At 40.5% G+C, this 26,097-nt stretch overlaps 1 protein-coding gene and 1 non-coding gene across 2 annotated transcripts; both read right to left on the bottom strand.

Annotated features, from left to right (window-relative positions):
* Positions 1–6,240: 6,240 nt before the first annotated feature.
* LOC130958865 (small nucleolar RNA R71) lies at positions 6,241–6,344 on the bottom strand. Its single transcript, XR_009077968.1, has one exon. It is a non-coding gene; the product is annotated as a small nucleolar RNA R71 (small nucleolar RNA).
* Positions 6,345–15,397: 9,053 nt separating this feature from the next.
* LOC130957308 (uncharacterized) lies at positions 15,398–16,414 on the bottom strand. Its single transcript, XM_057884177.1, has one exon. It carries the CDS (start codon positions 16,412–16,414, stop codon positions 15,398–15,400), a length of 1,017 nt encoding a protein of 338 aa, XP_057740160.1.
* Positions 16,415–26,097: the final 9,683 nt, after the last annotated feature.

The raw sequence follows: 26,097 nt of genomic DNA, 5'->3' as shown, positions 1-26,097 counted from the left end.
TATTGTGTATGCATTTGACAAATTTAGACAATACTTGATGTGTTCAAAAGTTATAGTCTATACTAATCATGCTGCTCTCAAGTATCTCATGTCTAAATAGGATTCCAAGCCAAGGCTTATTAGGTGGGTGCTGTTGCAAGAATTTGACATTGAAGTGAAAGATAGGAAGGGGAATGAGAACCAAGTGGGAGACTATTTGTCAAGATTGCCACAAGAGGCCAACCAAGATACACCACAACCAGTGAACGAGAAGTTCCCAGATGAACACCTCTTCCAAGTCCAACAAGCACCTTGGTTTGCTGACATCGCAAACTATAAGGTGGGAAGAAAGATTCCTCAAGAGCTCAAGAAGCAACAAGTAAAGAAGCTGTTTAATGAAGCCAAGAAGTTCTTATGGGATGAGCCATTCTTATTCAAGAGGTGTGATGAGCAGATAATTTATACGCTTTTTGGCATTGTTTTTAGGTAGTTTTTAGTATGATTTAGTTAGTTTTTAGTATATAATTATTAGTTTTTATGCAAAAATCACATTTCTAGACTTTACAATGAGTTTGTGTGTTTTTCTATGATTTCAGGTATTTTCTGGCTGAAATTGAGGGACTTGAGCAAAAATTTGATTCAGAGGCTGAAAAAGAACTGCAGATGCTGTTGGATTCTGACCTCCCTGCACTCGAAATAGATTTTCTGGATCTACAGAAGCCCAATTTACGTGCTCTTAATTGCTTTATAAAGTAGACATCTTGGGCTTTCCAGCAATGTATAATAGCCCATACTTTTCTCGAGATTTGATAGCCCAAATTGGCGTTCCAAGTCAGCATAAAAATTCTGGCGTAAAACGCCCAAACTTGCACCATAATTGGAGTTAAACGCCCAAACTGGCACCAAAGCTGGCGTTTAACTCCAAGAGAAGCCTATGCACATGAAAGCTTCAATGCTCAGCTCAAGCACACACCAAGTGGGCCCCGGAAGTGGATTTCTGCATCATTCACTTATTTCTATAAACCCTAGGTTACTAGTTCTCAATAAATAGAACCTTTTTACTATTGTATTTTGATCCTTTTGATCATCTTTTGATCATCTTTGATCTTGGGATCAGGTCTTGAACCCTTTTTCGTCTGTTTCATGCTATTTGGGAGCGGCCATGCCTAGACCTTGTTCTTATGTATTTTCAACGGTGGAGTTTCTACGCACCATAGATTAAGGTGTGGAGCTCTGCTGTTCCTCATGAATCAATGCAATTACTACTATTTTCTATTCAATTCAAGCTTATTCTTGTTCTAAGATATTCACTCGTACTTCAACCTGGTGGATGTGATGATCCATGACACTCATCATTATCTTCCCTTATGAACGCGTGCCTGACAACCACCTCCATTCTATATGCGAGAGCTTGAGTGTGTATCTCTTGGCCTCCTAGTTCACGACGCATGGTTGCCTCTCATGACAACAGAGCTTCCATTCCGTGCTATCAGAGTCTTCGTGGTATAAGCTAGAATCAAATGGGCAGCATTCTTGAGATCCGGAAAATCTAAACCTTGCCTGTGGTATTTTGAGTAGGATCTGGGATGGGATGACTGTGACGAGCTTCAAACTCGTGACTGTGGGGGCGCAGTGCAGTGCGCCAAAGGATCAATGGATCTTATTCCGACATGATCGAGAACCGACAGCTGATTAGCCATGCGAGAAACCGTAGAGGACCTTTTTCACTTAGAGGATGGATGGTAGCCATTGACAACGGTGATCCACCTACATACAGCTTGCCATGGAAAGGAGTATGAATGATTGGATGAAGGCAATAGGAAAGCAGACGATCAGAAGGAACAAAGCATCTTTATACGCTTATCTGAAATTTCCACCAATGAATTGCATAAGTATTTCTATCCTATTTTATGTTTTATTTATCTTTTAGTTATCAAAACACCATAACCATTTGAATCTGTCTGATTGAGATTTACAAGATGACCATAGCTTGCTTCAAGCCGACAATCTCCATGGGATCGACCCTTACTCACGTAAGGTATTACTTGGACGACCCAGTGCACTTGCTGGTCAGCTGCACGAAGTTGTGTATCACAATTTCGTGTACCAAGGTGTGCAGATGGGATGATTATAAGGTGTATCTCTGAAAATGATATGAGAAACAATTATGGCACTGTCATGGTTCAGCTTATGTTGGACATTTTGGGCCAGAAAGAACAGCAGGTAAAGTGCTTCAAAGTGGATTTATTGGCCAACTATATTCAAAGATGCCAGAGAATTTGTGCACCAATGCAATGAATGTCAAAGAGCTGGAGGCTTAACAAAGACGAATGAAATGCCTCAAAACTTCACTCTGGAAGTGGAACTATTTGACCTTTGAGGTATGGATTTTATGGGCCTCTTCCCTCCATCTCATTCCTTCAAATACATCCTGGTAGCAGTGGAGTATGTCTCCAAATGGGTGGAGGCCATAGCCACAACCACCTGTGTTGCACCCATTGTCCTTCAATTTCTCAAGAGACATGATGAGCAGATAATTTATACGCTTTTTGGCATTGTTTTAAGTATGTTTTCAGCATGTTTTAGTTAGTTTTTATTATATTTTTATTAGTTTTTAATTAAAATTAACTTTTCTGGACTTTACTATGAGTTTGTGTATTTTTCTGTAATTTCAGGTATTTTTTGGCTGAGATTGAGGGACCTGAGTAAAAATCTGATTCAGAGACTAAAAAGGACTGCAGATGTTGTTGGATTCTGACCTCCCTGCACTCGAAGTAGATTTTCTAGAGCTACAGAAGCCCAATTGGTGCGCTCTCAATTGCGTTGGAAAGTAGACATCCTGGGCTTTCCAGAAATATATAATAGTCTATACTTTTCCTGAGATTTGATGGCCCAAATAGGCGTTCCAAGTCAGCTCAAGAATTCTAGCGTTTAACGCCGGAACTGGCACAAGAATGGGAGTTAAACGCCCAAATTGGCACAAAAGCTGGCGTTTAACTCCAAGAAAAGTCTCTACACATGAATGCTTCATTGCTCAGCCCAAGCACACACCAAGTGGGCCCGGAAGTGGATTTTTATGTCATTTACTCATCTTTGTAAACCCTAAGCTACTAGTTCTCTACAAATAGGACCTTTTGCTATTGTATTTTTCATCTTTTGATCAATTTAGATCTTAGGATCATCTTTGGACGTCTAGTTTTTAGATCATGGGGGCTGGCCTCTCGGCCATGACTAGACCTTGTTCTTATGTATTTTCAATGGTGGAGTTTCTACACACCATAGATTAAGGTGTGGAGCTCTGCTGTACCTCGAGTATTAATGCAATTACTATTGTTCTTCTATTCAATTCAGCTTATTCTTATTCCAAGATATTCATTCAAACTCAAGAACTTGATGAATGTGATGATTATGTGACGCTCATCATCATTCTCACTTATGAACGTGTGCCTGACAACCACTTCCATTCTACAAGCAAACAAGGCTTGAATGTGTATCTCTTGGATCCCTTAATCTGAATCTTCGTGGTATAAGCTAGAATTGATGGCGGCATTCAAGAGAATCCGAAAGGTCTAAACCTTGTCCGTGGTATTCTGAGTAGGATTCAAGGATTGAATGACTGTGACGAGCTTCAAACTCGCGATTGTGGGGCGTTAGTGACAGACGCAAAAGAATCACTGGATTCTATTCCGACATGATCGAGAACCGACAACTGAATAGTCGTGCTGTGACAGAGCGCGTTGAACATTTTCACTGAGAGGACGGGACTGTAGCCATTGACAATGGTGATGCCCAACATACAGCTTGCCATGGAAAGGAGTAAGAAGGATTGGATGAAGACAGTAGGAAAGCAGAGAGACAGAAAGGACAAAGCATCTCCATACGCTTATCTGAAATTCTCACAAATGAACTACATAAGTATCTCTATCTTTATTTTATGTTTTAGTTATCAATCCTCCATAACCATTTGAATCCGCCTGACTGAGATATACAAGATGACCATAGCTTGCTTCATACCAACAATCTCCGTGGGATCGACCCTTACTCGCGTAAGGTTTATTACTTGGACGACCCAGTGCACTTGTTGGTTAGTTGTGCGAAGTTGTGATAAAGAGTTGAGATTGCAATTGAGCGTACCATGTTGATGGCGCCATTGATGATCACAATTTCGTGCACCAAGTTTTTGGCGCCGTTGCCGGGGATTGTTTGAGTTTGGACAACTGACGGTTCATCTTGTTGCTTAGCTTAGGTATTTTTCTTCAGAGTTCTTAAGAATGAATTCTAGTCTTTCAAGGTGATGTTCTTATCATCACCAAAGCTGATTGATTCTCATCAATTTAGCTCTTGAATGCAATGTCCTGCTGAAGCTTGGCTAGCCATGTCTAATTTCTTTAGACTAAAGCTTTAGACTAACATTGAATGATTCCTGGAATTCTCATTAAGAATTTTGATATCCTTATTTTCTTTTTCACTCAATTTTCAAAAAAATCCAAAAAAATTATAAAATCTTAAAACCAAAAAAATATTTTATGTTTCTTGTTGAGTCTAGTGTCTCATTTTAAGTTTGGTGTCAATTGCATGTTTCTGTTCTTCTTGCATTTTTTGAATTCATTCATGTGTCTTCATTGATCTTCAAGATGTTCTTGATGATTTCCTTGCTCTGATCTTTAAATTCTCTTGTCTTGAGTGTTTTGTTGTTTCTCATATGCATTCTCAATTTGTTAGTGTCAGTAGTATACAAACTTCTAAGTTTGGTGTCTTGCATGCATTGTTTATTTGATTTTAGTTGCATTTTGATTATTCCTCATCATTAAAAATTCAAAAAAAAAATTTCTTTGTGTCTTTTCAAGTCAATAATATAGAGAATTGAAGATTCAGAACATACAGCAGAGGAATTACACAGAAAAAGCTGGGCGTTCAAAACGCCCAGTGAGGAAGGAAAATGGGCATTTAACACCCAAAAAGGTAGTGTTTTGGGTGTTAAACGCCAGAATGGTAACCATTCTGGCGTTTAATGCCAGGATGGCACAAGAGGGAAGATTTTGTTTTTAATGCAAATTTTTTTCAAGTTTTCATAATTTTTCAAAATCAAATCTTTTTCAAATCATATCTTTTCAATCATGTATTTTCCAAATCAATTTCTTTCCATTTTCAAAAATACTTGCTAACAATTAATGATTTGATTCAACATTTCAATTATGTTGCCTTTTCTGTTGAGAAAGGTTTAATGTCTGAATCATATCTTTTAAATTTCTTGTTAGCCAAGTCATTAATTTTCAAAATCAAATCTTTTTAAATTGTTTTTCAAATTATATCTTCTCAATTATATCGTTTTAAAACTATATCTTTTCAATCATATCTTTTCAATCACATCTTTTTCAAAATTAGTTTTCAATCATATCTTTTTTATTTCTAATTTAAAAATCTTTTTCAATTTCACTTTATTTCTTCCCCAATCTTAGTTTTTGAAAATCAATTACCATTTTTCAAAATTTCTTTTAATTAATTCACTTTAATTTTCGAAAATTTCTTCCCCTCTTCTCACGTCCTTCTATTTATGGACTAACACTCCTCCTCAATGCACAATTCGAACTCTATCTTTCTTGATAAGTTCGAATTCTTCTACCTCTTCCATCTATTTTTCTTTTCCTCTGACACCTCAAGGAATCTCTATACTGTGACATAGAGGATTTCATACTTTCTTGTTCTCTTTTCTTTTATATGAGCAGGAGTAAAGACAAAAGCATTCTTGTTGAGGCTGAACCTGAACCTAAAAGGACCTTGAAGCGAAAGCTAAGAGAAGTTAAAGCACAACTCTCTGTAGAGGACCTAACAGAAATCTTCAAACAAGAAGAACCCATGGCAGCCGAAAACAACAACAATGCCAACAATGCAAGGAAGGTGCTTGGTGACTTTACTGCACCTACTCCCGACTTCTATGGGAGAAGCATCTCTATCCCTGCCATTGGAGCAAACAACTTTGAACTTAAGCCTCAATTAGTTTCTCTAATGCAACAGAATTGCAAGTTCCATTGACTTCCATTGGAAGATCCTCATCAGTTTTTAGTTGAATTCTTGCAAATCTGTGACACTGTCAAGACCAATGGGGTTGACCCTGAGGTCTACAGACTTATGCTATTCCCTTTTGCTGTAAGAGACAGAGCTAGGATATGGTTGGACTCACAACCTAAAGAAAGCTTGAACTCTTGGAAAAAGCTAGTCAATGCCTTCTTGGCAAAGTTCTTTCCACCTCAAAAATTGAGTAAGCTCAGAGTGGAAGTCCAAACCTTCAGACAAAAGGAAGGTGAATCCCTCAATGAAGCTTGGGAAAGATACAAACAATTGATCAGAAAGTGTCCTTTTGACATGCTTTCTGAATGGAGCATCATAGGTATCTTCTATGATGGTCTGTCTGAATTGTCCTAGATGTCATTGGACAGCTCTGCTGAAGGATCTCTTCATCTGAAGAAGACGCCTGCAGAAGCTCAAGAACTCATTGAAATGGTTGCAAATAACCAATTCATGTACACTTCTGAAAGGAATCCTGTGAACAATGGGACGAATCAGAAGAAAGGAGTTCTTGAGATTGATACTCTGAATGCCATACTGGCTCAGAAAAAATATTGACTCAGTAAGTCAATATGATTTCTCAAAGTCTGTCTGGAATGCAAGCTGCACCAGACAGTACTAAGGACGCTTCATCTGAAGAAGAAGCTTATGATCCTGAGAACCCATCAATGGAAGAGGTGAATTACATGGGAGAACCCTATGGAAACACCTATAATCCTTCATGGAGAAATCATCCAAATCTCTCAAGGAAGGATCAACAGAGGCCTCAACAAGGTTTCAACAACAATAATGGTGGAAGAAACAGGTTTAGCAATGGCAAGCCTTTTCCATCATCTTCTCAGTAACATACAGAGAATTCTAAGCAGAGCCACTCTAACTTAGCAACCATGGTTTCTGATCTAATCAAAACCACTCAAAAGTTTCATGACTAAAATAAGGTCCTCCATTAGAAACTTGGAGGCACAAGTGGGTCAGCCGAGTAAGAGAGTTACTAAACTCCCTCCTAGTACTCTTCCAAGCAATACAGAAGAGAATCCAAAAGGAGAGTGTAAGGCCATCAACATGGCCGAATTTGGAGAGAAGGAAAAGGCAGTGAGCGCCACTGAGGAAGACCTCAATGGACGTCCACTGGCCTCCAATGAGTTCCCTAATGAGGAACCATGGGAATCTGAGGCTCACACTGAGACCATAGAGATTCCATTGGATTTACTTCTGCCATTCATGAGGTCTGATAAGTATTCTTCCTCTGAAGAGGACGAAGATGTCACTGAAGAGCAAGTTGCTAAGTACCTTGGAGCAATCATGAAGATAAATGACAAGTTATTTGGTAATGAGACTTGGGAGGATGAACCCCCTTTGCTCACCAAAGAACTGGATGACTTGACTAGACAGAAATTACCTCAAAAGAGACAGGACCCTGGGAAGTTCTCAATACCTTGTACCATAGGCACCATGACCTTTGAGAAGGCTCTATGTGACCTAGGGTCAAGCATAAACCTCATGCATCTCTCTGTAATGGAGAAACTAAGGATCTTTGAGGTGCAAGCTGCAAGAATCTCACTAGAGATGGCAGACAATTCAAGAAAACAAGCTTATGGACTTGTAGAGGATGTTCTGGTAAAGATTGAATACCATTACATCCCTGCTGATTTCATAGTCCTAGAGACTGGGAAGTGCATGGATGAATCCATCATCCTTGGCAGACCCTTCCTAGCCACAGCAAAGGCTGTGATTAATGTTGACAGAGGAGAATTGATCATTCAAGTGAATGAAGAATCCTTTGTGTTTAAGGCTCAAGGATATCCCTCTGCAACCATGGAGAGGAAGCATGAAGAGCTTCTCTCAAAACAGAGTCAAATAGAGCCCCCGCAGTCAAACTCTAACTTTGGTGTTAGGAGGCCACAACCAACTTCTAAGTTTGGTGTTGAACCCCCACATTCAAACTCTAAGTTTGGTGTTGGGAGGTTCCAACATTACTCTGAGTACCTGTGAGGCTCCATGAGAGCCAACTGTCAAGCTACTGACATTAAAGAAGCACTTGTTCGGAGGCAACCCAATGTTATATTTATCTATTTTCCATTGTTATTTTATGCCTTTTATAGGTTAATGATCATGGAAAGTCACAAAAACAATTGAAAAAGCAAAAACAGCATGAAAAATAGAAAGAAAAACAGCACACCCTGGAGGAAAATTTGTTGGCGTTTAAACGCCAGTGAAGATAGCAAAATGGGCGTTTAACGCCCAGTCTGGCACCATTCTGGGTGTTTAACGCCAGAAAGGGGCACCAGACTGGCGTTTAACGCCAGGAATGGGCAAGAAGCTGGCATTAAACGCCAGAAATGGTCACCAGCCCGGCGTTTAACGCCAGGATTGGCAGCAGGAGCATTTTTGCTCGCCACTTGGTGCAGGGATGACTTATCCTTGACACCTCAGGATCTGTGGACCCCACAGAATCCCCACCTACCCCACCACTCTCTCTCCTCTTCACCATTCACCAATCACCTCAATACCTCTTCCCTAAAAACCCCTCACCTATCAAATCCAACCATTCTCTTCACCACTCACATCCATCCTTCATAAAACCCAACCTACCTTACCATTCAAATTCAAACCACTTTCCCTCCCAAACCCATCCATACATGACCGAACCCTACCCTTCTCTCCACCCCTATATAAACCCATCTTCACCCCCTCATTTTCACACAACCTAAACACTACTTCTCCCCCTTGGCCGAACCACAAAGCCACCTCCATCTCCTCTATTTCTTCTTCTATCACTCTCTTCTTTCTTCTTTTGCTCGAGGACGAGCAAACCTTCTAAGTTTGGTGTGGTAAAAGCATTGCTTTTTATTTTTCTATAACCATTTATGGCACCTAAGGCCGGAGAAACCTCTAGAAAGAGGAAAGGGAAGGCAAAAGCTTCCACCTCCAATTCATGGGAGATGGAGAGATTCATCTCAAGGATGCATCAAGACCACTTCTATGAAGTTGTGGCCATGAAGAAGGTGATCCCCGAGGTCCCTTTCAAACTCAAAAAGAGTGAATATCTGGAGATCCGACATGAGATATGAAGAAGAGGTTGGGAAGTTCTTACCAACCCCATTCAACAAGTCAGAATCTTAATGGTTCAAGAGTTCTATGCCAATGCATGGATCACCAAGAACCATGATCAAAGTGTGAACCCGGACCCAAAGAATTGGCTTACAATGGTTCGGGGGAAATGCTTAGATCTTAGTCCGAAAAATGTAAGGTTGGCATTCAACTTGCGCATGATGCAAGGAGATGAACACCCCTACACTAGAAGGGTCAACTTTGATCAAAGGTTGGACCAAGTCCTCATAGACATTTGTGAAGAGGGCGCTCAATGGAAGAGAGATTCAAGAGGGAAGTCGGTTCAACTGAGAAGGCATGACCTCAAGTCCGTGGCTAGGGGATGGTTGGAGTTTATCCAACGCTCAATCATTCCCACTAGCAACCGGTCCGAAGTTACTATAGACCGGGCTATCATAATTCATAGCATCATGATTGATGCAGGTGGAAACTGTCTCTCAACAAATTTCCTTCGGCAAGTGTACCGAATTTGTCGTCAAGTAAAAACTCACAATAGAGTGAGGTCGAATCCCACATGGATTGATTGATCAAGCAACTTTAATTAGAAGAATGTTCTAGTTGAGCAAATTCAGAATTTGGGGTGAGATTTGCAGAAAATAAAATGGCGGTAATGTAAATGACAAAAAAAGTAAATGCTAGAATTAAAGAGCTGGAAGTAAATGACTGAAAGTAAATTGCAGAATTGTAAATGGGAATGGGGTGTTTGCTCATAAAAGTAAACGCAGAAATTAAAGAGAATGGGTGAGATCAGAATTGGGGAGTTCATTGGGCGCAGGAGATGTTGCAATTCTCCGGATCAAGTTCATTTTCATCTCTTCCTCAATCAATGCACTCATTGATCTCCTTGGCAATCTTAATTGATTGAATTACAATTTCTTGCAATTGAATCTCTCAAATCTTGATCAATAGCCAATTCCTTGGTCAATTGCTCATGAGAAGAGATGAAGTGTGGTCACTGATTATACCACATGCATTTCCCAAATCAAGTATTGAGAGGATTATAGTCACATATCCATCCAAACCCAATTTGGTCCAGCATGAGAAAGCATTTCTAGCTTGATCTCTTCATTCCTCTTTCAAGGTTCAGAAGAGATCCAAGTTTGAATAGCTTCTTTTCCAAGATAACTATCCAATTGGATGAAGATCGAAAGCTTTCAAGTAAAATCAAGAGAAAAGATAGAAGAAGAATAATGAAAACTAGTATTGATCCATCAAATTACAACAGAGCTCCCTAACCCAATGAAAGGGGTTTAGTTGTTCATAGCTCCAGAAAATGAAAACAAAGATGGAGAATACATCATGGAACTAGAAGAGCAGAGAAAGTAAAATACAGAGAGTAGTTTTCCAACTTGCAGAACTCCTCAAATAATTCAAAGCTACTCCTATATATACTACTCTTCTCAGCTTCTAGTTGGCTCTTCAAGTCTTGGGCCTTTGGATCTTGAGTTTGAAGCAGTTCTCTTCTTCATTTGGGCTTGGTTTTACTTGCAGAGAGAAAGTGTGAAGTGGGCAGAGACTTTAGCTCAGGACGTTAGGGGTGTTATCGTTTAGTATGAGTTTGAGAACGTTAGTGACACTCAACATTGTTACTAACGTTCCAATTAACCCCTTTGCCTCACGTTAGAGCCCACATTAACTAGGCTAACATGGCTTCTAACGTGGCCTTGCCAACCTTCGAGAATGTTAGTGACACTTAACATTGTCACTAACGTTCCAGTGTGCCCCTATGTCTCACGTTAGAGTCCCATGTTAACTAGGTTAACGTGGCTTCTAATGTGGCCTTGCCAACCTTCGAGAACGTTAGTGACACTTAACATTGTCACTAACGTTCCAGTGTGCCCCTATGTCTCACGTTAGAGTCCCACGTCTGACGTGGCCATTCTTAGCCATCCCCAACGTTAGTGACAATGTTGAGTGTCACTAACGTTGGCTCATCTTTTACTCATCAACGTTACCTTCCACGTTAACTAAGTTAACGTGAAAGTTAACGTGGCTCCTTGGGGGTTTTGTGGGTGCTTCCAACGTTAGTGACAATGTTGGGTGTCACTAACGTTGTCGACCTCCCTTGCCTCTTACGTTAGCTCCCACGTTAACCAAGTTAACGTGGAAGTTAACGTGGTATATTGCACCTTAGGCCAACATTAGTGACAATGTTGAATGTCACTAACATTGGCTTCCTTCCCTCTTTTAACGTTAAGAGTCACGTTAACTAAGTTAACGTGAACTCTAACGTGGCCACTTATGATCATTGGCCAACGTTAGTGATAATGTTAAGTGTCACTAACGTTGGCTCAAAGTCCCTTCTTCACGTTAGAGTTCACGTTAACTTAGTTAACGTGACTCTTAATGTGGGCAATCATGGCTTCGAGAGCGTTATTGGTAGTCACTTTTCTCATCAACTTTGAAAGTTACCTCCCATTCCACGTTAGTGGCTACGTTAATTAGATTAACGTGACTGCTAAGTGGTTCTTCCTTGCTTCCTTTGGTCCTGAAATCAAGCAATAGAGTGCATCAAAGTTCTAGTCCAAGTCATGGGTAATGCAACATACAATTTGTCACTAAACTCATGCAAAATCCTCATGAAATCATGTAAAATGCACAATGTATGCTTGAATCAAGGTATAAGTGAATATCTACCCAAAACTAGCTTATTTCCTAAGGAAATGCATGAAACTACCCTAAAAATAGTAAAGAAAAGGTCAGTGAAACTGGCCAAGATGCCCTGGCATCACAACACCAAACTTAAAGCTTGCTTGTCCCTAAGCAAGTACTGGAACAAGAGAATGATGAATGGAATGCCAAGAGAAATGAGTCATTCTTGTGGAAGTCATGTCACTGATTTTATGGTGGTTTCATGCATAGCAACTTAGGTTCATTCCATTACTGGCTTTCAGACCTTTATCATGTCCTAAAATACTGACTTTGCTTACATCCCATGAGACTTTTATTGATCCTTTTATTGTCATTCCAGGGCTTATTTGTGTTCTTCAATCTAAGTGCTCTGTAAAGGGGCAACTCTTTAAGATAAGCTTTCAGCCAACACTCCCGAACCAGTTGGTTCAAGGTGCTAGGTGTTGAGACACCCCTAAGGACTTACTCCCTCAAGTCTCTCCCCCAAACATACACACCACAGGCATCTGGTTCATTTATTTTCCTTCTTGAGACCTTGGTGTCCAGCACCTCTTTGGGTTACTAAGTGCTCTGTGGTGAGGGTTACTCTTGATAGTGAACTTTCAGCTGATAATCCCAGGTTAGTTAACCCAAGTTACCAAGTTATAAAGCACTCCTGAGAGCTTATTCATCCAAGTAGATCCCTCACACAAGAGCACCACAGACACATGTCTTAAGATCTAAACCATTGGTGCCTAGCCTTATTGCTTACTCTTTTTCTTTTGTTTTTCACTTTCATTGTTCTTTCCCTTTCTCTTATTAGGATCTTGTTATATACTTAGTCTTATGGGTATATTCAAAGTATAGTATTCAGGCCAGATAGTTGTCTTCCCACCTTATGGTTGAACCAACTTAGCTAACTTATGATCACACCAAAGACTCAGAAAATTACTCCATATCATGAACTCCACTCTGGTCTTTTGAAACATAAACATTCTCTTCTTCATTTTATTTTAAAGACAAGCATACAATAAGTAAAGATATGATGCAGTAACATAAAGACTAGCAAGCATAGACTTCTTCATCAGAAAACTTAAAATGCATAATTGAAAGTTGTTCAACTAGTATGGAAGCATGTTCTATTCCATACAAGATCTTCCTTATTTAAAGCATAGAAAAAGATAGAGTAAAGAAGGAACTCCACCACTTTTTACTCTTGTGGCCGTCCATGCTCTTTTCCTTGCTTGTCCTCCTTGTGTCCTCTTGCATTTCCTCGCATCCGCGCCAATCTTGCTTGCTTCCAATCCTCAAGTGCCTTCCTTACTGATTCATGACTCTCTTCCACCCTTTGTCTCTCTTCTCGTGCTAATTCATCCTTCACTTCTTCATACCTTGCGATTCCTGGGTGCAATATTGGCAGCTGTCCTACTAAGTAGCCGAGCCTGGCTTGAGTGTTTATATGATGCCTAGTCTCGCTCATGTAAACTCCTTCTGCAAATGCCATTTGCTCGTCCAGTAGTTTTGTGTGTTCTATTTGTCTTCGATGCATCTCATGTATGTGTGCCCCTTGATGTGCTTGGATGTTGATTAGCCTCTGGATGGACTCTTGTTGCTCATTTTGCCTTTGTTCCATCCTGTTGAATATTTCTCCCCATTGTTGCCCTTGACTCATTTGATGATCCATCATTTGCTTTTGCCACTCCCCTTGTTGAGTCATCCATCTTGAGAGTGACTCCTCCTGCTGCCCCATCATCTGTAGTTGAAGTTTCTTCTGTGCTCCTTGGCTTTCCAAATATTGTCGAGATAAGCCATCAATTACTTCCTGCAATTAATGCATATCCAAGGTGGCTGGTGCTTGCCCCTCTAAGACTTGTCCTTCCACTACTTGAGGGGCTGGCCTCTTCCTTTGCTTCCGTTGAGGCAGGGGGGATGTGGCAGCATTCATCCTTCGGACAGTTATTGGAATGCCTTCTTTTATCCACACTGGTTCCTCATCTTCAAACACCACCCCAGCTTTCTTGCACAGTCGGTAAATAGTGCTGGGGTAACCTAACGTTCCTCTTGAGTCACTTTTCTCTGCCATCTTTCTAATGCCTTCAGCTATGAGTTCATGAACCTTGATTTCTCCTCCTTTGAGTATGCAGTGCACCATTGTGGCTCTCTTGAGATTCACCTCCGAGTTGTTTGCAGCTGGGAGAATAGACCTCCTCACGAGTTCAAACCACCCCTTGGCTTCAGGAGTGAGATCCGTTCTCTTGATGAACTTTGGTTTCTTACCCGCAGATCTTTCCCAGTCAGCTCCGGGTACACTAATGTCCCACAAAATCTGGTCATAATTGGGGTTGTCCAATCTTGAGTGATAATTCTCTTCTTCAAACTGTATGGACCGTAGCTTTAATACCCTCATGACACTCATGGGACCAAAATCCACGACCTTTCCTCTCACAAAGCTTGTATATGACTCATCTTTCTTATCATATCGGACCGCATTTGCATAAAATTCTCTTATGAGGTTTGCATTAACCTTAGTGACAGGATCGGTGAGGAGCTCCCATCTTCTCTTTTCTACTTTCTCTGTGATTTCTGGACACTCAGTTTTTTTCACTTGAAATCCCAGCTCATAAATGATTTCCTTGTCAACCATCCACCCGTATTGCAATGCATGATATAGGCTTCTAAATCTCTTTTCATCATACGGGTGTTTCTCCATAGGCTCCTTTCCCTTCCTTCTTTTAGAACTCGAAGATGCCATGAATGAGAGTTAATGTGTGAAGGTGGTAAGGGTGTGGAGATTTGTGGTTGTTTAGGGTTTTATTTCAACGAAGAGAGTGAGGGGAAATGCTTTTAATGGGGTAGGACATGCCTTGTTCCGAATTAGAGAAGTGTGAAGATTGGGTGATGCAAGTGAAGGTGGGTACGCAACAAGGGTCATTTATATAGAGAAGTTGTGAGAGACTCGAGGGTGTGGATTGATGGAGTGGTTGCTTGATGGACGGTTGGGGTTATGCATGGATAAAGGACAAGGATCATCACTTTATGATGGAGATTGCTCGATCTTTTAGGGGTCCCATTCTTTTCAATGTTGCATGGCAACATTTTTTTAATGCATTCCCTTTTTAAGACAAGTGTGTAGTTTCTCTTTATGAAGTGGCCGAACCTCCCCCATTTAATTGTCCAATCAATCCCCATCAATGCTTCTTTTTCTTTTCCCTATAAAGATAAAATAAGAAAAGTAAGAAAAGATATCAAAACGACAATATGAACTTTACAGCTAGAATTAAAAAAAAGGTAAAAAAAGATTAAATTGTTTATTCATGAATTCCAACTAACTAACTAACTATTTGTGAGTCCTTATATGCATATTGGTGGCACCATGGGGTGACACCAAACTTAGTTTGGAGCACTGTGATGAAAAGTTTTGTTCAAAGCTCCCAAGTCTAGCATGCATTTGCTTTGAACACCAAACTTGTTCTTCACTATATACTGCACAATAAGGTTTTCACCAAGTGTTTGTCAAGTTGGGTTGGAATTCATAAACATTGACTTATTTACTTTTCTAAAAGCATATAAAACATGGGTTGCCTCCCATGAAGCGCTTCTTTAGCGTCACTAGCTTGACGTTTCTCCCTCATCAGGGTGGTTGGTAATGCTTGAAGTCTTCCCCTCTTGCTGTGGACTTGTATCCATTGGTTGTATCAATGATCTCTACATGTTCCAGGGAAAGAACTCTGTTGATTGTGAAGACATTAGGTAACTGAGATGGTACAGTAGGGAGATTAGGGGGAATATCTGGGAAGTAAGCTGAGATCACTCTATCCCCTGGAGAAAAGTCTTCCGTAGGGATCTTTTTGTTCCTCCACCTCCTTGGTACCTTCTTCCTTGTGTCTTTTGATATTGCCTTGCTCTTGATGACTTCTTCCTCTAAGGGGGTTTTGATGTTGTCTTCACATCCCTCTAGAGGTTTAGGTTCCTCCAACTTTTCCTTGAGTTGTGGTAGTTGCTGTTTCCCTTGTTTATCAACCCAAGGGGTCTCCAGATAGGTTGGGTGTGTTTCAGTGCTTGCTTCCTCCTTCAGCATCTCATTATGATCTTTGCTTGGTTCCTTGTGCTCTTGGTCTGCTTCTTGTGAGAGTTTGAAGACATGGAAGCTGAGTCGTTCATCATGGATCCTCAATATTAGCTCCCCTTTCTCCACATCTATGAGTGCTCTGGCCGTAGCTAGGAAGGGTCTTCCCAATATGATTGGGTGAGTGTGACTCTCTTCCATGTCCAGGATGACAAAGTCTGTTGGGAGAAAGTATTTCCCAACCTTTAGCAACACATTTTCCACCACTCCTGTTGCTTGCTTTTGAGTCTTGTCAGCCAGTCTGATGACTACATATGTGGACATTATCTCATTAATCTGCAGCCTCTTCGCCAGGGATAGGGGCAGTAAGTTGATGCTTGCCCCCAAATCACAGAGTGCTCTATCAAACATTGTTTCCCTTATGGCACAAGGGATATGAAAACTCCCTGGGTCTCTTCTTTTTGTAGGCAACTCAGGTTGAATAAGGGCACTGCATTCCTTATTCATCACTATAGTCTGGCCTCCTTTGATTGAGCTTTTCCTGGGAAGAAGTTCCTTCATATACTTGATGAATGCAGGCATTTGTTGGATGGCCTTGATGAATGGTATGTTCACATGCAGAGATGCAAACAAGTCTAGGAACCTTGAGTATATTCTCTTCCCCACAGCACCATTGAGCAGTTGGGGAAATGGTGCATAGAGCTTCAACAGCTCTTGTTGTGAGATTTCTGGTTCTTGGTGATCTCTATCCTCCTCCTCTGTTGAGTTGTCTTCAGGTTGTTTGGAGAGTTTGCTTTGCTTGTCTTAAGCCTCTTGACCACTTGTAGTGACCATTTTGCAATCTTCCCATCTTACTTTCTTTGCTTCTCCTCTTGGGTTTTTCTCCGTGTCACTTGGGAAGCCATCAGTAGGTTTGGGAATCTTCTCAGCTAAGCATCCCACTTGGAATTCCAGCTTCTTGATGGTCTCTCCCTGGTTCTTAATATTGGCTCGCACCTCCTCTTTGAACACCTTGTTTTCTTGAATCTCTTGGCATATTCCTTCAAGTAAGGTTTCAAGCTTAGAGATTCTGTCATCAATTGATGGTAGATTGGGATTAGAGGTGGAAGGATGAGAGGTGTTGTTTTGGTTTTGATATGGGTGTGGAGAAGTGTTGTTGTGGGGGTGTTGATATGTCCTCTGTGTGAATTGTTGATGAGCTGCATTGTTGTTGGAGTTGTAACGTCTCTGGTCTTGGCTTTGATCTTGCTGATTCCCCCACCCAAAATTTGGGTGGTTCCTCCATCCAGGGTTGTATGTCTTGGAGTATGGATCATGGTTCTATCTAGGTGAATTCCCAATGTAGTTGGCTTGCTCAAGGTTACCCTCTACCTCTTCTTCAACTCCTTCTTGGGTTGTTGAGGAGGTGGTGATTGCTGCCACTTGGTTCCTCTCCATCTTCTTGGTGAGGTCAGCTAGCTGCTTGGTAATGAGCTTGTTCTGAGCCAGCAGAGCATCCACATTGTTTAGCTCTATCACTCCTCTAGTGTTCCCTCTTTCGGAAGCATAGAAGTAGTCATTCTTATCTACAGTCTCAATGACATCTATGGCTTCTTCAATGGTCTTCTTTTTGTTCAATGATCCTCCAGAGGAATGGTCTACTGCCTTCTTTGATTCATATGACAAGTGGTGGACGAAATTGTGATCCTCTTTGTATTTGCATGAGATTTAAAAATTGGCTCTATTGGAATTTATGATCACAACTTCATTCAACTAAACCAGCAAGTGTACTGGGTCATCCAAGTAATACCTTACGTGAGTAAGGGTCGATCCCACAGAGATTGTTGGTATGAAGCAAGCTATGGTCACCTTGTAAATCTCAGTTAGGCAAATTAAATGGTTATGGGTTTCGAAAATTAATAATAAATAGAAAATAAAAAGGGATAGAAATACTTATGTAAATCAATAGTGCGAATTTCAGATAGGCGTGTGGAGATGCTAGAATCCTTTCGAATCTCTACTTTCTTATTGCTTTCATCCAATCCTTCTTACTCCTTTCCATGGCAAGCTGTATGTAGGGCATCACCAACATCAATGGCTACTTTTAATCATCGTCTGGAGGCATCACCCTTGTTGATAGCTACATCCCATCCTCTCAGTGAAAATGGTCCAAATGCTCTGTCACAGCACGGCTAATCATCTGTCGGTTCTCAATCAGGTTGGAGTAGAATCCCTTGATTCTTTTGCGTTTGTCATCATGCCCAGCCTTCAGGAGTTTGAAGCTCGTCACAGTCATTCAATACCGGAATCCTACTCGGAATACCACAGACAAGGTTAGACTTTCCGGATTCCCGAGATCCTACTCGGAATACCACAGACAAGGTTAGACTTTCCGGATCCCCATGAATGCCACCATCTATCTAGCTTATACCACGAAGATTCTGTTGGGGAATCTAAGAGATATGCGCCCGGCCTAAAGTAGAACGGAAGTGGTTGTCAGTCACGCGCGTTCATAGGTGAGAATGATGATGAGTGTCACGGATCATCACATTCATCAAGTTGAAGTGCAACATATATCTTGGAATACGAATAAAAGAGAATTGAATAGAAAGTAATAGTAATTGTATTGAAACTTGAGGTACAGCAGAGCTCCACACCCTTAATCTATGGTGTGCAGAAACTCCACCGTTGAAAATACATAAGTGAAAGGTTCAGGCATGGCCGAATGGGCAGCCCCCCTAAAACGTGATCAATAGCCTCTTAAGATGAAGAATAAAAACAAAGCTGAGACCAAAGATGAAACGTGGTCAAAAGACGTCTAATGCAATAGTTAAATGTCCTATATATACTAGACTAGCCACTAGGGTTTACATGAGTAAGTAATTGATGCATAAATCCACTTCCGGGACCCACTTGGTGTATGCTTGGGCTGAGCTTGATCTATCCACGGGCTGAGGCTTTTCTTGGAGTTGAACGCCGAGTTATAGCGTGTTTCTGGTGTTCAACTCCGGGTTATGACGTGTTTCTGGCGTTTAACTCCAGACAGCAGCATGTACTTGGCTTTGAGCGCCACTTTACGTCGTCAATTCCCGAATAAAGTATGGACTATTATATATTTCTAGAAAGCTCTGGATGTCTAATTTCCAACGCCGTTGAGAGAGCGCCATTTGTAGTTCTGTAGCTCTAGAAAATCCATTTTGAGTGCAGGGAGGTCAGATTCCAACAGCATCAGCAGTCCTTTTGTCAGCCTTTTTCAGAAGTTTGCTCAAGTCCCTCAATTTCAGCCAGAAATTACCTGAAATTACAGAAAAACACACAAACTCATAGTAAAGTCTAGAAATGTGAATTTAACATAAAAACTAATGAAAACATCCCAAAAAATAGCTTGAACTTACTAAAAACTACCTAAAAACCATGCCAAAAAGCGTATAAATTATCCGCTCATCACAACACCAAACTTAAATTGTTGCTTGTCCCCAAGCAACTGAAGATCAATTAGGATAAAAAGAAGAGAATATACTATAAATTCCAAAATATCAATGAATATTAATTATAATTAGATGAGCGGGACTTGTAGCTTTTTGCTTCTGAACAGTTTTGGCATCTCACTTTTTCCTTTGAAGTTTAGAATGATTGGCTTCTCTAGGAACTTAGAAGTTCAGATAGTGTTATTGATTCTCCTAGTTAAGCATATTGATTCTTGAACACAGCTACTTTTATGAGTCTTGGTCGTGGCCCTAAGCACTTTGTTTTCCAGTATTACCACCGGATACATAAATGCCACAGACACATGACTGGGTGAACCTTTTCAGATTGTGACTCAGCTTTGCTAGAGTCCCCAGTTAGAGGTGTCCAGAGCTCTTAAGCACACTCTTTTTGCTTTGGATCACGACTTTAACCACTCAGTCTCAAGCTTTTCACTTGGACCTTCATGACACAAGCACATGGTTAGGGACAGCTTGATTTAGCCGCTTAGGCTTGGATTTTAATTCCTTGGGCCCTCCTATCCATTGATGCTCAAAGCCTTGGATCCTTTTTACCCTTGCCTTTTGGTTTTAAGGGCTATTGGCTTTTTCTGCTTGCTTATTCTTTTTCTTTCTATTTTTTTTCGCTAGTTTTTTTTTCGCAAGCTTTAGCTTTTTCACTGCTTTTTCTTGCTTCAAGAATCAATTTCATGATTTTTCAGATTCTCAATAACATTTCTCTTTGTTCATCATTCTTTCAAGGGCCAACAGTTTCAACATTCATAAACAACAAGATCAAAAATATGCAATGTTCAAGCATTCATTCAAAAAACAAAAAGTATTGTCACCACATCAATATGATTAAACTAAATTCAAGGATAAATTCGAAATTCATGTACTTCTTGTTCTTTTGAATTAAAGCATATTTCATTTAAGAGAGGTGAAGGATTAATGGATTTTATTCATAGCTTTAAGACATGGTTACTACATACTAATGATCATGAAGTAGAGACACAAAATATAGATAAACATAACATAGAAACCAAAAAACAGAAAGAAATAACAACAAGGAATGAATCCACCTTAGTGGCGTCTTCTTCTTGAAGGACCAACAATGTCCTTAAGCTCTTCTATGTCCCTTCCTTGCCTTTGTTGCTCCTCCCTCATTGTTCTTTGATCTTCTCTTATTTCATGGAGAATGATGGAGTGCTCATGGTGTTCCACCCTTAATTGTTTCACATTGTGGCTTAAATCTTCTAAGGAAGTGTTGAGTTGTTCCTAATAGTTATTGGGAGGAAAGTGCATCCCTTGAGGCATCTCAGGGATTTCTTGATGATGAGCTTCCTCGTGCATCTCTTGAGAACCGTGGAGGGTCTCTCTTGCTTGCTCCATCCTCTTCTTGGTGATGGGCTTATCCTCTTCAATGGAGATGTCTCCTTCTATGATAACTCCAGCTGAGTAACATAGATGGCAAATAAGGTGAGGAAAAGCTAGCCTTGCCATGGTGGAGGGCTTTTCGGCTATTTTGTAGAATTCATTGGAGATGACTTCATGAACTTCTACTTCCTCTCCAATCATGATGCTATGAATCATGATGGCCCGATCCACAGTAACTTCAGATCGGTTGCTAATGGGAATGATGGAGCGTTGAATGAACTCCAACCATCCTCTAGCCACAGGCTTGAGGTCTAGTCTTCTTAGTTGGACTGGCTTGCCTTTGGAATCTCTTTTCCATTGAACTCCTTCCACACATATGTCCATAAGGACTTGGTCCAACCTTTGATTAAAGTTGACCCTTCTAGTGTAGGGGCGTACATCTTCTTACATCATGGGCAAGTGGAACGCCAATCTCACATTCTCCGGACTAAAATCTAAGTATTTCCCCCGAACCATTGTGAGATAATTCTTTGGACTCGGGTTCATACTTTGATCATGGTTCCTAGTGATCCATGCATTGGCATAGAATTCTTGAACCATTAAGATTCTGACTTGTTGCATGGGATTGGTTAGGACTTCCCAACCTCTTCTTCGGATCTCATGTCGGATCTCCGGATACTCATTTTTCTTGAGCTTGAAAGGGACCTCAGGGATCACCTTCTTCTTTGCCACAACATCATAGAAGTGGTCTTGGTGGCTTTTGGAGATGAATCTTTCCATCTCCCATGACTCGGAGGTGGAAGCTTTTGTCTTCCCTTTTCCTTTTCTAGAGGATTCTCCGGCCTTAGGTGCCATTGATGGTAATGGAAAAACAAAAAGCTTATGCTTTTACCACACCAAACTTAAAATATTGCTTGCCTTCGAGCAAGAGAAGAAAGAAGAGAAGAAGAAGAAGAAGAAAATAGGGAGGAGAGTGAGAGATGGTGTTTTCGGCCAAGGTGAAGAAGAGGGGATTTGTGTTGTGTGAAAATGAAGTAGAATAGAGGGGTTTATATAGTGAGTGGAGAGGGGGTAGGTTCGGCCATTTAGGGTGGGTTTGGGTGGGAAAGATTTTTGAATTTTGGAGGTAGGTGGGGAAGAGAGATTCAGAGATTGAAGTTGTTGGGAAGTGTGACATGGGGAAGAGTGTCATAGGATTAGGAGGTAAGGTGGGAATATGTTAGGTGGGGATCCTGTGGGGTCCACAGATCCTGAGGTGATCCTGTGGGGTCCACAGATCCTGAGGTGTCAAGGAATTCCATCCTTGCACCAAATAGGCATGTAAAATGCCTTTGCATACCATTCTGGTGTTTTAACGCCGAGGTGATGCACGTTCTGGGCGTTCAACGCCCATGTGAAGCATGTTCTGGGCGTTCAACGCCCATGTGAAGCATGTTCTGGGCGTTCAACGCCCATATGTAGCATGTTCTGGGCGTTCAACGCCCATATGTAGCATGTTTCTGGCGTTGAACGCCAGTTCCATGCTTGTTACTGGCGTTCAGCGCCAGCTTTTCTCAAGGCACATTCCTGGCGTTCAAATGCCAGAATGTTACTTGTTTCTGGCGTTCAGCGCCAAATTCATGCTCTGTTCTGGCGTTGAACGCCAGCCAGATGCTTCTTACTGGCGTTGAACGCCAGCCTGTCCTCCCTCCAGGGTGTGATTTTTCTTCTGCTATTTTTTGATTCTGTTTTTAATTTTTTATATTTTTTTCGTGACTCCACATGATCATGTACCTAATAAAACACAAAATAACAATAAAATAAAATTAAAATTAGATAAATAAAAATTGGGTTGCCTCCCAACAAGCGTTCTTTTAATGTCATTAGCTTGACAGTGGGCTCTCATGGAGCCACAAGGTGATCAGGTAAATGTTGTATAGTCCCAACACCAAACTTAGAGTTTGGATATGGGGTCTTAACACCAAACTTAGTGTTTGGTTGTGGCCTCTGATGAGCGGATAATTTGTACGCTTTTTGGCATTGTTTTTAGTATATTTTTAGTAGTTTTAGTTTAGTTCTTAGTATATTTTTATTAGTTTTTAGTTAAAATTCACTTTTCTGGACTTTACTATGAGTTTGTGTGTTTTTCTGTGATTTCAGGTATTTTCTGGCTGAAATTGAGGGACCTGAGCAAAAATCTGATTCAGAGACTGAAAAGGACTGCAGATGCTGTTGGATTCTGACCTCCCTGCACTCGAAGTGGATTTTCTGGAGCTACAGAAGCCCAATTGGCGCGCTCTCAATGGCGTTGGAAAGTAGACATCCTGGGCTTTCCAGCAATATATGATAGTCCATACTGTGCCCAAGATTTGATGGCCCAAACCGGCGTTCAAAGTCACCTCAAGAAATTCCAGCGTTAAACGCCGGAACTGGCACCTAATTGGGAGTTAAACGCCCAAACTGGCATAAAAGCTGGCGTTTAACTCCAAGAGAAGTCTCTACACGAAAATGCTTCATTGCTCAGCCCAAGCGCACACCAAGTGGGCCCGGAAGTGGATTTTTATGTCATTTACTCATCTTTGTACACCCTAGGCTACTAGTTTTCTATATATAGGACCTTTTACTATTGTATGGGGAGTCTTTTTGATCATGTTTTGATGATTGAACTCACTTTGGGAGGCTGGCCATTCGGCCATGCCTAGACCTTGTTCTTATGTATTTTCAACGGTGGAGTTTCTACACACCATAGATTAAGGTGTGGAGCTCTGCTGTACCTCGAGTATTAATGCAATTACTATTGTTCTTCTATTCAATTCCGCTTGTTCTTTGTCTAAGATATCACTTGTTCTTCAACTTGATGAAGGTGATGATTGACACTCATCATCATTCTCACTCATGAACAAGGTGACTGACAACCATTCTTGTTCTACAAGCATACGAGGCTTAGTGAATATCTCTTGGATTCTTTAACCGGAATCTTCGTGGTATAGGCAAGAACTGATGGCGGCATTCAAGAGAATCCGGAAGGTCTAACCTTGTCTGTGGTATTCTGAGTAGGATTCAATGATTGAATGACTGTGACGTGCTTCAAACTTGTAACCTGCTGGGCGTTAGTGACAGACGCAAAAGAGGGATTCTATTCCAGTAGGGGAGGGAACCAACCGGTGATTAGCCGTACTGTGACAGAGTGCGTGAGCATTAGTTTTCACTGAGAGGATGGGAGGTAGCCATTGACAACGGTGAAACCCTACACAAGCTTGCCATGGAAAGGAGTAAGAAGGATTGGATGAAGGCATTAGGAAAGTAGAGAGACGGAAGGGAAGGCATCTTCATTCGCTTATCTGAAGCTCTCACCAATGATATGCATAAGTATCTCTATCTTTATCTTATTACTTTATTCATCATCTATACCCATTTGAGTCTGCCTGACTGAGATTTACAAGATGACCATAGCTTGCTTCATACCACCAATCTCCGTGGGATCGACCCTTACTCGCGTAAGGTTTATTACTTGGACGACCCAGTGCATTTGCTGGTTAGTTGTGCGAAGTTGTGTTTATGCCATGGTATTGAGCACCAAGTCTTTGGAGCCATTACCGGGGATTGTTCTGTGTAAAAGTTGTGATCACAATTTCGTGCACCAAGTTTTTGGCGCCGTTGCCGGGGATTGTTCTTGTGTATGGACAACTGACGGTTCATCTTGTTGCTTAGATTAGGCATTTATTTTTTTCGAAATTCTTGAAGATGAATTCTAGAGTTTCATGATGATTTGCTGAAATCTGGCTGGCTGTAAAGCCATGTCTAATTTCATTGGACCGAGGTCTCAACTTATCATCACAAGAGCTTGTTGATCTTGCTTTTGGAGCAGTGATCTGCTAAGGCTTGGCTGGCCTTTGGCCATGTCTAGTGTTTTGGACCGAAGCTTTCTTTGAAAGCTTGGCTGGCTGTGAAGCCATGTCTAATTCCTGGACCGGAGTCTTAGACTAGCATTGCACTGATTCCTGGAATTCTCATTAAGCATTTTGATGTTTTCACTTAATTTTCGAAAAACACAAAAAAATTAGAAAATCATAAAAACCAAAAATGTTTCTTGCTTGAGTCTAGTGTCTCATCTTAAGTTTGGTGTCAATTGCATGCATTCATTCATGTGTCTTAAGATCTTCAAATAATTCTTGATGATTTCTTACTCTGATCTTTAAATTCTTTTGACTTGAGTGTTTATGTGTCTCATATAGTGTCAATAGTATACAAACTGCTAAGTTTGGTGTCTTGCATGCATTGTTATTTGATTCTTGTTGCATTTTGATTGTTAAAAATCCAAAAATATTTTTAATCTGTGTCTTTTCAAGTCAATAACACAAAGAATTGAAGGTTCAGAACATACTGCATAGGAATTATACAGAAAAAGCTGGGCATTCAAAAATGCCCAGTGAAGAAGACAGACTGGCGTTTAAACGCCAGCCAGGGTACCTGGTTGGGCGTTTAACGCCCAAAAAGGGTGCATTTTGGGCGTTAAACGCCAGAATGGATACCATTCTGGGCGTTTAACGCCAGGATGGTGCTAGGGGGAAGATTTTGTTTTTCAAATCAAATTTTTTTCAAGTTTTCAAAGTTTTTCAGAATCAAATCTTTTTCAAATCATATCTTTTCAATCAAATGTTTTCAAAATTAATTTCTTTCCTTTTTCAAAGATACTTACTAACAATTAATGATTTGATTGAACATTTTTTGCCTTTTCTGTTAAGGAAGGCTTTATGTTTGAATCATATCTTTTCGTGTTAGGCAAGTTATTTATTTTCAAAATCAAATCTTTTTTTTAAAATTGTTTTCAAATCATATCTTTTCAATCACATCTTTTTTAAAAACCAATCATATCTTCTTAACTACATCTTTGTCAAAATAGTTTACAATCAGATCTTTTTAATTTCTAATCTCAAAATCTTTTTCAAAAATCACTTGATTTCTTTTTCACTTTGAATTTTCGAAAATTATCAATCAATTTTTCAAAATGTTTTCAAAATCTTTTTAATTAATTTTCGAAAAATTACTCCCCTCCTCCTCACATCCTTCTATTTATGGAGTACCACTCCTTCTTAATGCACAATTCGAACCTTATCTAAGTAAAGTTCGGATTCTTCTTCTCCTTCTTCTTTCTATTTCTCTTTTCCTCTGACATCTCAAGGAATCTCTATACTGTGACATAGAGGACTCCACATTTTCTTGTTCTCTTCTCTTTCATATGAGCAGGAGCAGAGACAAAGGCATTCTAGTTGAAGCTGACCCTGAACCCGAAAGGACCTTGAAGAGAAAACTAAGAGAGGCCAAAGCACAACTCTCTTTAGAGGACCTGACCGAATTCTTCAAAGAAGAAGAAGACATGGCAGCCGAAAACAACAATAATGCAAACAATGCAAGGAAGGTGCTGGGTGACTTTACTGCACCTACTCCTGATTTTTATGGGAGAAG

Source organism: Arachis stenosperma, chromosome 10, assembly GCF_014773155.1.
Source record: "Arachis stenosperma cultivar V10309 chromosome 10, arast.V10309.gnm1.PFL2, whole genome shotgun sequence".
In the NCBI taxonomy this organism is placed as follows: Eukaryota; Viridiplantae; Streptophyta; class Magnoliopsida; order Fabales; family Fabaceae; genus Arachis; species Arachis stenosperma.
The sequence above is the reverse complement of the archived record's forward strand: the minus strand, read 5'-3'. Positions and strand labels throughout refer to the sequence as shown.